The following is a 13,888-nucleotide window of genomic DNA, read 5'->3' as shown; positions in this document are numbered from 1 at the left end:
TGACTGGGTTTGGAAAACTCTGGGATAGTTGAATACATGGAGGCTCCTAAAGCGTGATGTTCCTGGAGAGGGCCTGGAGGCTCTGCACCACTTCCCACATGCCTGGCCCCATGCATCTCTTCATCTGTATCCTTTGCAATAACCCTTTATAACAAACCAGTAGACATGACTATTTTCCTGAGTTCTGTGAGTCGCTGTAACAAATTAATTGAACCCAAGAAGGGGGTCTTGGGAACCGCAATTTATAGCCTATTGGTCAGAAGCACAGGTGAAACAACCTGGGAGACTGAGCCCTCAACCTGTGGGATTAGACACTGTCTCTAGGTAGATAGTGTTAGAGTTGAATTAGAATTAGAACACGGGTCCCCAACCTCAGGCCTCAGACCTGTATCAGTCTGTAGCTGGTTAGGAACCAGGTGGCACAGCAGGAGGTGAGTGGAGGGGGATCCAGCATTACCACCTGAGCTCCATCTCCTGTCAGATCAGAGGTGGCATCAGATTCTTGTGGGAGCACAAACCCTATTGTGAACCGTGCATGTGAGGGATCCAGACCGTGTGCTCCATATGAGAATCTAACTAATGCCTGATAATCTGAGGTGGAACAGTTTCATCTCGAAACCATTCCCCAACCCCGTGGAAAAATTGTCTTCCACCAAACTGGTCCCTAGTGCCAAAAAGATTGGGGACTGCTGAATTAGAGGACACCCAGATGGTATCTGTGGCAGAATTGCTTGCTTGCTTGTTAATGGGGAAAACCCTCACACATTTGGTCACAGAAGTCTCCTGGGTTTGTTGTGGTATGAGAGGAGAGGAAAAACATGCTGTACAAGTATGTAGCCTAGGAGCAATTGGCTGTACCTTATGGCCTAGATGTGTAGTAGTCTCTACCATCTAGGTTTGTGTAGGTGTACCCTGTGATGTTCCCACAATGAGGAAATTGCCTCCAGCGATGCATATCTCAGAATGTATCCCCAACATTAAGTAAGGCATGACTGGAGGTAATTGGAGAATAAACATATTTTGGGGAGAGGAAAGTAGGATGAAGTGAGGTGGAGAAGACAGATGTTCACATCTTGTAGCTGACTGTGCTGTGCCTATAGAGCCTGCAGCTTGGCCATGCCTCGCAGTGTAGGACTGGCCACTCCCTGACCCGAGCACCTGGCTAGCCACAGCCACTTTTGGTTGGTCCATGGTAAAAGTGCATTTGCAGTAGGTTCATTTTACTGGTTAGGTTTTAGAGGCTCCTATTCAAATCAGTTTGCGGTTTTTGAGCATACTGACTCAATTGTTAGAAGGTAACCTTTAATTTAAAAGGCAATGCAGATGAATTTAAATGCATCAGGTTCAATCACAGTTACTGTGCTTGACTCTCAGAATCTCAGTAAAAGAAAGTAGGCCCTGGAGATGACACCCCCTTGGCACCCACCTCCCAGACTCCTGGCTCTGTGTCTCCTGACCACAGCTCAGGTCTTGCCATTTTTATGCATCCATTACTGAGGAAGAACCCCATTTTGTTCATTCAATGGGAGGGAGGAAGAGCTTTTGAGAACCTGGTGTATGCTTATGTTTCATGTTCATTGTTTTACCAATTTTAGAATACCCCAATGGGGTGGGTGCTTTTATCTCTTTACAATTGGGGAACTCGAGGCTCAGGTTGGTCATGTTGTAAGTCCCCGTGGAGTGGGGCTCCAACCCAGGTCAGTCTGTTTCCCAAAACCCTTCTGTTTGACTTTGATGCTGAAGAAGATAAAATGCGATGAAGAGTCTTGGGCAAGATGGCACACAGATCATCAGGAAGAAGGCCATCAGGAAGTTGGACTAGAGGTGGGAGGGGAGAAGGAATTATGGACTTGGGAAAAGAGGGAAAACAGGTGAGCCTGAGGGAGGCACAGGAGCAAGGGGAGCAACAGAGGTGGCCAGTCTGTGTGTGGTAGGGCTGATGCTTGCCTGCTCATCCCCTGTCCTCTCTGTTTTGCCAGCTGACAGGCTGAAGTGGTAAGGGATCTTACGGCTGTCAGGATGGCAGAGGAGCAGGAGTTCACCCAGCTCTGCAAGTTGCCTGCGCAGCCCTCCCACCCACACTGCGTGAACAACACCTACCGCAGCGCACAGCACTCCCAGGCTCTGCTCCGAGGGCTGCTGGCTCTCCGGGACAGCGGGATCCTCTTCGATGTTGTGCTGGTGGTGGAGGGCAGACACATCGAGGCCCATCGCATCCTGCTGGCTGCGTCCTGTGATTACTTCAGGTGAGTTCACTAGAACGTTTGTAAGAAGAATAACAAAGATAATCCTGGCTCTGCTAATAAAGGTACTGGCGGTGACTGCGGTTGGTCTCCTGCTCACCTCAGAGCCTCCCCCACTCCTTGTGGTTATGACTTAGTCAAAAGTATGAGAGACAGAAGGGGGTCTTAGAGTTCGTTTTTCATTCAGCGATCCTGTCTCTTGGGCTTTGCCTTCCCTTACCTTCCTTTTCCTTTTCTCTCTTTTCTCTTTTCTTTCCTCCTTTCTCTCCTCCCCTCCCTTCCCATTCCTCCCCTCCCTGGTAATTATTGCTGTGTATGTATCACCTTCTGGCTCACATCTCTCATCCCTCAGGTGTTAGCCTCTGGCCCTCCCAGTGAGCTCTGTGGCCCCTCAGGGATTTCTTATGGCCTCCTTTGTGACTCCATCCCAGCACTTGGCACAGTGTGAGGAACCACTGGCTTATCTGTCTTTTCCACTGGGCGGGAATCTGTCTCTTATCCCTAGCGCCTAACGTGGTTTTCACATATTCAAGCAATACCCATGGCTTAAATGAATAAATTTATGTGCACAAATAGCAGATCAGTACACCATTTGCCCCATTGTCTGCACTGCTCTGCACTCGAGGAGGTGGGTGTCACCACACTTATTTCACATAGGTGGCATGAGCCTGAGAAGAACTGAGGGCCACTCACGGTCCCCAGCAAGGTTGTCATGGGACTCCAAGCCTGAGGTGCTCCATTCTATCTCTGATTCTGTTCGATCATTTTGTCTTCAAGGCTTGGTTGTAGTTCTCTCTCTCCCTCTTTCTGTCTTTTTTTAATTAGGAACTATCAAGCAAAATATGTATGGTTTAAGTGCCTTCTGTCTCCAGAAGGAGTTTTGGAGAATGTGACCCAGTGGTGGCTTGATGCAGATGTGCCGAGGAGCAGCAGAGTTCTTTCAGTTCACCAGGGAAATTCAACTGAGGCCTTTAATAAAGATTAAGATAACATACAGGACAGTGGGTAGGGTGGGGGAGCTGAGGGCCCCCTGCAGGGGGCTTAGGACCTGTACAGGAGAGGATGGCCAGAGGCTGCAGAGCCTATGGGATCCCCTGGGCTCACCCTGTCTGCCCTTCTTGATTTAGTGCCATACCACTCTTTCTGAAAATGACAGTGTAGGCACTGCCTTTCCCTAACTTATCACAAACCTTATGTGGCTTTCCATGTCCTCCAGGAGCAATTTCTAGCCCTTTCCACAACCCCCCTTGGGTAAACCTCTTATGAGAGGTGTCCTGCTCTCTGGGATGATTATAATGCATCACTAACACCCCCTGCATCCCTCCACTTCCATTGGGAAGGGGAGCAGGAGAGTGGCAACATTATTGGAAGAGCCCAGACTCTCATCTCAGAGATGTGTGTGTGTGTGTGTGTGTGTGTGTGTATGTGTGTGTATATATATATGAATATATATATATATGAAATAGAGGCCAGGCACGGTGACTCACACCTGTAATCCCAGCACTTTGGGGGGCCGAGGCAGGTGGATCACTTGAGGCCAGGAGTTTGAGACTAGCCTGACCAACATGGTGAAACCCTGTCTCTACTAAAAAAAAAAAGAAACCAAAAAACAAAAATTAGCTAGGTGTGGTGGTGGGCGCCTATAATCACAGCTACTTGGGAGGCTAAGGCAGGAGAATCGCTTGAACACGGGATGCGGAGGTTGCAGTGAGCGGAGATTGTGCCACTGCACTCCAGCCTGGGCGACAGAGCAAGACCCTGTTTCAAAAAAACAAAAAAGAGGCCGGGTGTGGTGGCTCACGCTTGTAATCCTAGCTCTTTGGGAGGCCAAGGTGGAGGTGGATCACCTGAGATTAGGAGTTGGAGACCAGCCTGGCCAACATAGTAAAACCCCTTCTCTACTAAAAATACAAAAACTAGTGGGGCGTGGTGGCACATGCCTGTAATCCCAGCTACTTGGGAGGCTGAGGCAAGAGAATCGCTTGAACCCAGGAGGTGGAGGTTGCAGTGAGCTGAGAAAGAGGCCAGGCTCGGTGGCTCACTCCTGTAATTTCAGCACTTTGAGAGGCGGAGGAGGGCGGCTCACCTGAGGTCAGGAGTTGGAGACCAGCCTGACCAACATGACAAAACCCCGTCTCTACTAAAAATACAAAATTAGCTGGGCGTGGTAGCAATACCTGTAATCCCAGCTACTCAGGAGGCTGAAACAGGAGAATTGCTTGAACTGGGAGGTGGAGGTTGCAGCGAGCCGAGATTGCGCCACTACATTCCAGCCTGCTTCCCTTCCCAATGGAGTGGAGGGATGCGGGGGTTGTTAGTGATGCATTGTAGTCATCCTGGAGAGCAGGACACCTCTCATAAGAGGTTTACCCAAGGGGGGCTTTGGAAAGGGCTAGAAATTGCTCCTGGAGGACATGGAAAGTCACATAAGGTTTTTGATAAGTTAGGGAAAGGCAGTGCCTACACTGTCATTTTCAGAAAAAAAGAAATAGACCATTCCCAAGCGTTAGCATGTTTATTATTTGTTTTAGTTATTTGTGAAATGTTAAAATGATAAAGGACTATTTTTTTCCCAGTATGACTGGTAAAGATGTGTAAGAGGCTTGTAATATTTGATATGGGCAAGGGTAGAGAGAAGGGCATTTGGGGGTGGGCTGGCCCATAGTTTAGGGTCCTGCAGTTGTACACCAGGTGTCTATGTAGGTGTCGTTCCCGTGGGACGATGCACCCGGTGCTGAGACATGGTGCAGGACAGAGCCATTCTGTTCTGTGTTATCCAATGGAGCTACCTGCAAACTGGGCAGTGTGGTTTGTCTACTGATAGGTAGTGAAAAACCTCAGGACCTGGTGGAAGATGATCCCACTGTGAAGATCTGGAAGGATCTTGCTGTACTCTGGGAATTGAGCAAAGGGCTAAGGGAGAGGGAGGCTGACTTTCTCCTGTTTACTGCATTGTCTGAATTATTTTAAAAAGAACAGAAATTGCTTTTTTTTTTTTTTTTTTTGAGACGGAGTCTTACTCTGTCACCCAGGCTGGAGTGCAATGGCGCAATCTCGGCTCCCTGCAACCTCTGCCTCCTGGGTTCAAACAATTCTCCTGCCTCAGCCTCTCAAGTAGCTGGGACTACAGGCATGCGCCAACACGCCCAGCTAATGTTTTGTATTTTTAGTAGAGACAAGGTTTCACCATGTTGGCCGGGCTGATCTCGAACTCCTGACCTTGCAATTTGCCCTCCTGTGCCTCCCAATGTGCTGGGATTACAGGTGTGAGCCATACCACACCTGGCCTTTTTGTTTGTTTTTTTGTTTTGCAATGGAGTCTCGCCCTGTCCCCCAGGCTGTAGTACAGTGGGGCTATCTCAGCTCACTGCAACCTCCACCTCCCAGGTTCAAGTGATTCTCCTGCCTCAGCCTCCTGAGTAGCTGGGATTACAGACATGCTCCACCAAACCCGGCTAATTTTTGTATTTTTAGTAGAGACGGGATTTCATCATGTTGGCCAGGCTGGTCTCCAACTCCTGACCTCAGGTGATCCGCCTGCCTTGGCCTCCCAAAGTGTTCGGATTACAGACGTGAGCCACCGTGCCCGGCCTCTTCTCTGCCTTTTCTGTCCTGTGGAATTTTTTCTTCTTTGGCCTGCCTGAAATTCCTCCCCTTCTGGAGAGCTTTCCCTAATTGACCCTCGCTGTTTCCTAGGTGGAGGAATCTCAGTTTTCCTGAAGGGCAGAGAGATGTACTGCCCTGCTGCAGGAAGCCTCCTCTGCTCTTTCTGTGTGCTCTGTATATGGTTTAGGAATTGGATGGCCAGACTGCATCTTCTTTTTTTGACTTTTGTTAATAACTTTTCATTGCACACTTATTTTGGCTCCCCTGACCCTACACCCACCTTGTATGCTTTAACCTTATATGCTTCTGAGGTGGTTTCTCCTCCCCTCCTGGACCCTTATAGTCTGAAGGGCCCAAGGGCTCTATCCTTTATATACAGCCTCCACAGGTCACGTCGTCCCTCTCTTAGTTTTCATACCATCTGTGAATTATAAAAGACTGCTTTGCTGAACTCAATGTCTGTTACTTTAGAAGTTTGGATACAGTTGATGATTTTTTAAAAAAATTAATAGCACTTTATCCCCAAAAGAGAGAGAAAGTTGTATTCCCCACAAAACACAAAGCCCAGATGTTTCCCAGGGTAGGTGTGCCTTTTACAAAAAGACTCCAATGCCATTTAAATTTTTTCATAGCAGTTTCAGAAAAAGAAAAAAAAATTTTTTTAATTAGCCGGGCATGATGGCATGCCCTGTAGTCCCAGCTACTTGAGAGGCTGAGGAGGGAGGACAGCTTGAGCTTTAGAGGTTGAGGCTGCAGTGAGCCATGATCACACCACTACACTCCAGCTTGGATGACAAAGTCAGAGACCTCTTTTCTCTTAAAAAAAAAAAAAAAAAAATGCTGAGCACAATGGCTCACACCTATAATCCCAGCGTTTTGGGAGGCCAAGGTGGGCAGATTGCTTGAGCCCAAGAGTTCGAGACCAACCTGGGCAATGTGACGAAACCCCATGTTTACAAAAAATACAAAAATTAGGGCTGGTCATGGTAGCTCACGCATGTAATCCCAGCACAATGGGAGCCCAAGGCCAGCAGATCACTTGAGGCCAGGAGTTAGACACCAGTGTGGCCAACATGGCAAAACCCCATCTCTACTAAAAATACAAAAATTAACTGGGCATAGTGGTGCACACCTTTTATTCTAGCTACCCAGGAGGGTGAGGCTTGAGAATTGCTTGAGCCTGGGAGGTGGAGGTTGCAGTGAGCTGAGATCGCACCACGGCACTCCAGACTGGATGAGAGAGTGAGATTCTGGCTCAATAAGAAAGAAACAAACAAGGCTGGGCATGGTGGCTCACACCTGTAATCCCAGCACTTTGGGAGGCTGAGGCGGGTGAATCACCTGAGGTCCAGAGTTGGAGACCAGCCCGGCCAACATGGCGAAACCCCATCCCTACTAAAAATACAAAAAATTAGGTTGTTGGCAAAGCCTGAGTCCTGTCCTCTCGCTCTCCTCCCCGGATAGCATGAGCTTCACCACTCGCTCCACTTTCTCCACCAACCACCGGTCCCTGGGCTCTGTCTCAGGCTCCCAGCTATGGTGCCTGGCTGGTCAGCAGTATGACCAGCGTCTATGCAGGCACCAAGGGCTCTGGTTTCTGGATCTTCATGTCCCGCTCCACCAGCTTCCAGGGCAGCATGGGGTCTAGGGGCCTGGCTTCAGGGATGGCTGGGGATCTGGCAGGAATGGGAGGCATCCATAATGAGAAGGCGACCATACAAAGCCTGAATGACCCCCGCCTCCTACCTGGACAGAGCGAGGAGCCTGGAGACCAAGAACCGGAAGCTGGAGAGCGAAATCCGGGAGCACTTGGAGAAGAAGGGACCCAGGTCGGAGACTGGAGGCATTACTTCAAGACCATTGAGGGCTCAGATCTTTGCAAATACTGTGGACAACACCCATATCATTCTGTAGATTGACAATGCCCGTCTTGCTGCTGATGACTTTAGAGTCAAGTATGAGACAGAGTTGGCCATGCACTAGTCTGTGGAGAGCGACATACATGGGCTTCACAGGGTCGTTGATGATACCAACGTCCGTCAGCTGCAGCTGGAGACAGGGATCAAGGCTCTCAAGGAGGAGCTGCTCTTCATGAAGAACCATGAAGAGGAAGTAAAAGGCCTACAAACCCAGATTGCCAGTTCTGGGTTGACTGTGGAGGTAGATGCCCCCAAATCTCAGGACCTCGCCAAGATCATGGCAGACATCCAGGCTTAATATGACGAGCTGGCTTGGAAGAAATGAGAGGAGCTGGACAAGTACTGGTCTCAGCAGATTAAGGAGAGCACCACAGTGGTCACCACGCAGTCCACTGAGGTTGCAGCTGCTGAGGTGACAATCACAGAGCCGAGACGTACATCCAGTCCTTGGAGATGGACCTGGACTCTATGAGAAATCTGAAGGCCAGCTTGGAGAACAGCCTGAGGGAGGTGGAGGCCCACTATGCCCTGCAGATGGAGCAGCTCAGCGGGATCCTGCCACACCTGGAGTCAGAGGTGGCACAGACCCCGGCAGAGGGACAGCGCCAGGCCCAGGAGTACGAGGCCCTGGTGAACATTAAGGTCAAGGTGGAGGCTGAGATCGCCACCTACCACCGCCTGCTGGAAGATGGTGAGGACTTCAATCTTGGTGATGCCCTGGACAGCAGCAACTCCATGCAAACCATCCAAAAGACCACCACCCTCCTGATAGTGGATAGCAAAGTGGTGTTTGAGACCAACGACACCAAAGTTCTGAGACTTTAAGCCACCAGAAGCAGGGTATCCTTTGGGGAGCAGGAGGCCAATAAAAGGTCAGAGGTCAAAAAAAAAATACAAAAATTAGCCAGGTGTCGTGGCACATACCTGTAATCCTAGCTACTTGGGAGGCTGAGGCAGAAATAGCACTTGAACCTGGGAGGCGGAGGTTGCAGTGAGCTGAGATCGCACCACTGCACACCAGCCTGGGCGACAGAGTGAGACGACGTCTCAAAAAAAGAAAAAAAAAGAAAGAAAGAAACCAAACAAAACAAAACATAAATTAGCCAGGCACGCCTGTAGTCTCAGCTTCTGGGGAAGCTGAGATGGGAGGATTGCTTAAACCTGGGGAGGTCGAGGCTATAGTGAGCCATGATTGTGAGTATGCCACTGCACTCCAACCTGGGTGACCCAGCGAGACCTTGTCTCAAAAAAAAAAAAAATTGGTTTAATGCTGGGGAATCTTACTAGTTACATGCCAGGGAATCATGGCATTCATTAATTCATGGCAACCCAACATATCTGCACACATGTCTATATAGCGTATCTGCAGACATGATGAGCAGGCCTGTGATAACATTCAGCATCCATTCTCACAGTTAAAAGTTTTTTGAGCAGGATGTGGTGGCTCAAACCTATAGTCCCAGCTACTTGGGAGAGTAGGCCAGAGGATTGCTTGAGTCCAGGAGTTCTGGGCTGCAGTGTGCCATGCCAATAGGGTATCCACACTAAATTTGGCGTCAGTATGGTGACCTTCCTGGAGCAGGGTTGCCTAAAGTGGGCTGAACTGGCCCAGGATGGAAATGGACCAGGTCGAAACTCCCATGCTGATGAGTAGTGGGATCATGTCACTGCACTGCAGCCTGGACACCATAGCAAGGGTCCATCTCTCACGAACAAACAAAGACCAAAGAACTTTTTGGGCTGGGCAGGGTGCCTCAAACCTATAACCCTAGCACTTTGGGGGGCTGAGGTGGGCAGATCAGTTCAGTCCTGGAGTTTGAGATTAGCCTAGGCAACATGGCAAAACCCTATCTCTACAAAAAATACAAAAATTAGCTGGGCATGGTGGTGCACACCTGTAGTCCCCACTACTTGGGAGGCTGAGGTGAGAGGATTGCTTGAACCTGGAGGTCAAGGCTGCAGCGAGCCAAGCCAAGATGGTGCTACTACAGTCCAGCTTGAGCGACAGAGTGAGACTCCGTTTCCAAAAGAAAAAAAAAAATTTTTTTTTTTTTCAAATGATTCTTGTTCAAGTTCAAGTTCAAGTGATTCTCCCACCTCAGCTTCCTGAGTAGCTGTGAGTACAGGTGCGTGTCACCACACTCAGCTAATTTTTTTGTATTTTTTGATAGAGACAGGGTTTCACCATGTTGGCCAGGCTGGTCTCAAACTCCTGACATCAAGTGGTCCACCCACCTTGGCCTCCCAAAGTGCTGGGATTATAGGCATGAGCCACCGCACCCAGTCTATTTTGATGTATTATTATTTTTTAGACTAGTCAAGTGCAGTAGTGAGAAGAGGGGACAGAGAAGAATAAGGAGTTTGATCTGTTACTGACTATGAACAACCAACTGAGATAACTCAACTACCTTTGGACCAGCCAAACGTCTAAAAAAATGTTTGGTGTTAATTCATTAAACCACAGAACCCACCCAAAACTCAAGAATAATTTTGAGGCTAATTATATTTTTTATCCTAGTACCAGTCTTTATACTTTTTTAGGGGGCATATTAAAGCATTGAAGAGGAGGCACCGACCCAGATCCCGTGGGATGTAAGATCCTATGTGGCATGTGTACAGTATTTCTCATGTTGGAACCTTTGAATTCTAAAATACACTTGACTTAAAGAGTTTGGACAAGGGATCGAGGTCCTGAACAAGCTGACCCAGGAAATATTTTTCTCCCCCATCTCACACCAGAGGCAGCACACTGGTTTGCCATTCTGTACCTCGTGGAGGTCCCGGGCACCAGCAGTAGCGATGGCCCTCATTCTCTGTGCTATGGAGAGTTCTGTGCTGTCGATGTCCTCTGTTTATTTGGTCATTCCACCACTACTGGGTACTGGTGAACAGTTTTTTTAAAATTGTGGTTCTAAAAAAACAAACACAAATAACATTTATCATATAGTTCAGTAATGTTACGATTATTCATATTATTATGAAACAGATCTCCAGAACTTTTTAATCTTACAAATCTGAGACTGTATACTCACTAAACCACAACTCCCTTTTCTCCTTTATCCCCAGGCCCTGGCAGCTACCATTCGACTTTCAGTCTCTATGAATTAAACTATTCTAAGTACCTCATAAGTAGAATCACACAGCATTAGCCCTTTATCACTTGCTTATTTCATTTGGCATCATGTCCTTAAGGTTCATGTGTGTTATAACATGTGACATGATTTCCTTCATTTTGCAGGCTGAATAGTGTGCCATTTTATGGATATACCACATTTTGTTCGTCTATTCACCTATCAAGGGATACTTGGTTTGCTTCCATCTCTTGTCTATTGCGTATAATGCTGCTATGAACATGAGTGTGCAAATATCTGAGACTCTGCTTTCAGTTCTTTTGGCTCTATCCCCAGAAGTGGAATTGCTGGATCATTCTATTGATAATTTTCTGAGGAACATAGTAGTTGCACCACTTTTCATTCCCACCAACAGTGCACAAGGGTTATAGTTTCTCCACATCCTTGCTAAAGCTTATTTTCTGTTTTTCTTGTTTGTTTTGTTTTTTGAGACAGGATTTTGGTCTGTCACCCCAGCTGGAGTTCGGGGGCACCATCATAGCTCCACCTCCTGGGCTCAAGCAATGCTTCTGAAGCCTCCCAAGTAGCTGGGACTATAGGCATGTACCACCATGCCTGGCCAGTTTTTAAAAAAATATATTTGTAGAGATAGAATCTTGCTGTTTCCCAGGCTGGTCTCAAACTCCTGGGCTCAAACAATCCTTCCACCTCACCCTCCCAAAGTGCTGGGATTGTGGACATGAGATTATAGATGTGAACCACCATGCCCAACCTACTTTTTTGTTTGTTTTGTTGTTTTTTGATAGTGGTCATCCTAATGGATATGAGGTGTGGACAACTTTTTAAAATTTTTAAATCTTTATTTTGACATAATTCCTGACTTACAGAAACGTAGTGATAAAATGATACACATTTGTGTCAGGCCACGCATGGTGGTGCATGCTTATAGTCCCAACTACTTGGGAGGCTGAGGCAGAAGCCCAGGAGGTTGAGGCTGCAGTGAGCCAAAAATGAATTTTATTTTATTTTATTTTATTTTTTGAGACAGAGTCTCACTCTGTCACCCAGGCCGGAGTGCAGGGTGCATCATCTCGGCTCACTGCAACCTCCACCTCCCAGGTTCAAGCGATTCTTGTGCCTCAGCCTCCCAAGTAGCTGGGATTACAGGTGCCTACCACCACACCCAGCTAATTTTTGCATTTTTACTAGAGACAGGGTTTCACCATGTGGGCCAACTTGGTCTCGAACTCCTGACCTCAGGTGATCCGCCCACCTCGGCCTCCCAAAGTGCTGGGATATAGGCATGAGCCACCGCACCTGGCCCCAAAAAGGAATGTTTAAAGAATTAAGTGTAGGCCGGGCGCAGTGACTCAATCCCAGCACTTTGGGAGGCTGAGGCGAGTGGATCACCTGAGGTCGGGAGTTCAAGACTAGCCTGGCCAACATGCCTATAATCCCAGCTACTTGGGAGGCTGAGGTAGGAGAATCACTTGAACCTGGGAGGCGGAGGTTGCAGTGAGCCAAAATCGTGCCATTGTACTCCAGCCTGGGCAACACGAGCAAAACTCTGTCTCAGAAAAAAAAAAAAAAAGAATTACATTTGGTAAATTTTTTTGGTAAAAAAGAAAAACAATAAAAAGGAGTGACTATATATTTTATTTTTCTTTTGGGCTCTTTTTTCTCTCTGGTTTTTATTTTGAAATATTTAAATCCTATAGAAAAGTTGAAAGTTAAGTCTAGTGAACACCTGTACTCTTGGCTTCAATTCATCAGTTAACATTTTGCATATTCACTTCAGAGTAAGTTATAGATATCATGACAATTTATCTCTAAAAACTTCAGTTCACCTCTCTAAGGATGAGGAGATTCTTTGACATACCTATAATACTATCATAATATCAAAAATTTATAATTGAGTCATGTTCCATGGCGAGTGCTTTTAGTCCCAGCTACTTAGGAGGCTAAGGTGGGAGGATCACTTGAGCACAGGAGTTTAAGTCCAGCTTGAGCAACGTAGCAACCCTGTCTCTAAAAAAATAAAAATGAAAAAGAAATGTGTAATCATTCTATAATTTCATCTGAGTCCATGTTCAAATTTTCCGGATTGTACCCAAAATGTCTTATATCTTCTTTCTCCTTCCTCCATTCATGATCCATGCAGTGAACTTTTTTTTTTTTTTAGGAGACAGAGTCTCATTTTGTTGCCTAGGCTGGGCAGTGGTGTCATGATAGCTCACTGCAGCCTCAAAATACTGGGCTCAAGCAATGCTCCCACGTCAGCATTTCAAATTGATGGGATTATGGATGTGTGCCACCATGCCCAGCTAATTTTTTTTAAGATATGTCTTTATGTGTTGCCCCATCTGGTCTTTTTTTTTTTTTTCCTTCTTTTTCTTTTTCTTTTAAGGCAGAATGTTGCTCTGTTGCCAAGGCTGAAGAGTAGTGGTGCGATTTCGGTTCACTGCAACCTCTGCCTCCCAGGTTCAAGTGATTTTCGTGCTTCAGCCACCCGAGTAGCTGAGATTATAGGTGTGCACCACCATGCAGCTAATCTTTGTATTTTTAGTAGAGACGAGGTCTCACCATGTTGAGCAGGCTGGCCTCGAACTCTTGGCCTCAAGTGATCTACCTGCTTCGGGCTCCCAAAGTGCTGGGATTACAGGTGTGAACTATCACACCCGGCTGCCCAGTCTGGTCTTAAAGTCCTGGCCTCAAGCAGTCTTCCTGCCTTGGCCCCCAAAGGATTATAAGATTTTTTTTTTCTTAAAATGATACACATTTGTGTCAGGCCAGGCGTGGTGGCTCACACCTGTAATTCTAGCACTATGGGAGGCTGAGGCGGGTGGATCACATGAGGTCAGGAGTTCGAGATCAGCCTGACCAACATGGTGAAACCCTGTCTCTACTAAAAATACAAAATAACCGGGCGTGGTGGCAAATGCCTGTAATTCCAGCACTATGGGAGGCTGAGGCGGGTAGATCACATGAGGTCAGGAGTTCGAGATCAGCCTGACCAACATGGTGAAACCCTGTCTCTACTAAAAATACA

At 47.3% G+C, this 13,888-nt stretch overlaps 1 protein-coding gene across 1 annotated transcript in view; it reads left to right on the top strand.

Moving 5' to 3' along the window:
• The first annotated feature begins 26 nt into the window (after positions 1 to 26).
• Positions 27 to 13,888, top strand: part of KLHL22 (kelch-like family member 22) — a 49,278-nt gene continuing 35,416 nt past the window's right edge. The window contains exons 1-3 of the mRNA XM_011959174.1: positions 27 to 126; positions 1,383 to 1,467; positions 1,987 to 2,246. Coding sequence (XP_011814564.1) covers positions 1,405 to 1,467; positions 1,987 to 2,246 — 323 coding nt within the window. The 5' untranslated portion in view covers positions 27 to 126; positions 1,383 to 1,404. The remainder of the gene's footprint in view (positions 127 to 1,382; positions 1,468 to 1,986; positions 2,247 to 13,888) is intronic.

Source organism: Colobus angolensis, unplaced genomic scaffold (assembly GCF_000951035.1).
Source record: "Colobus angolensis palliatus isolate OR3802 unplaced genomic scaffold, Cang.pa_1.0 Scaffold484, whole genome shotgun sequence".
NCBI classification, from domain to species: domain Eukaryota; kingdom Metazoa; phylum Chordata; class Mammalia; order Primates; family Cercopithecidae; genus Colobus; species Colobus angolensis.
This window is presented reverse-complemented; position numbering and strand designations above follow the sequence as displayed.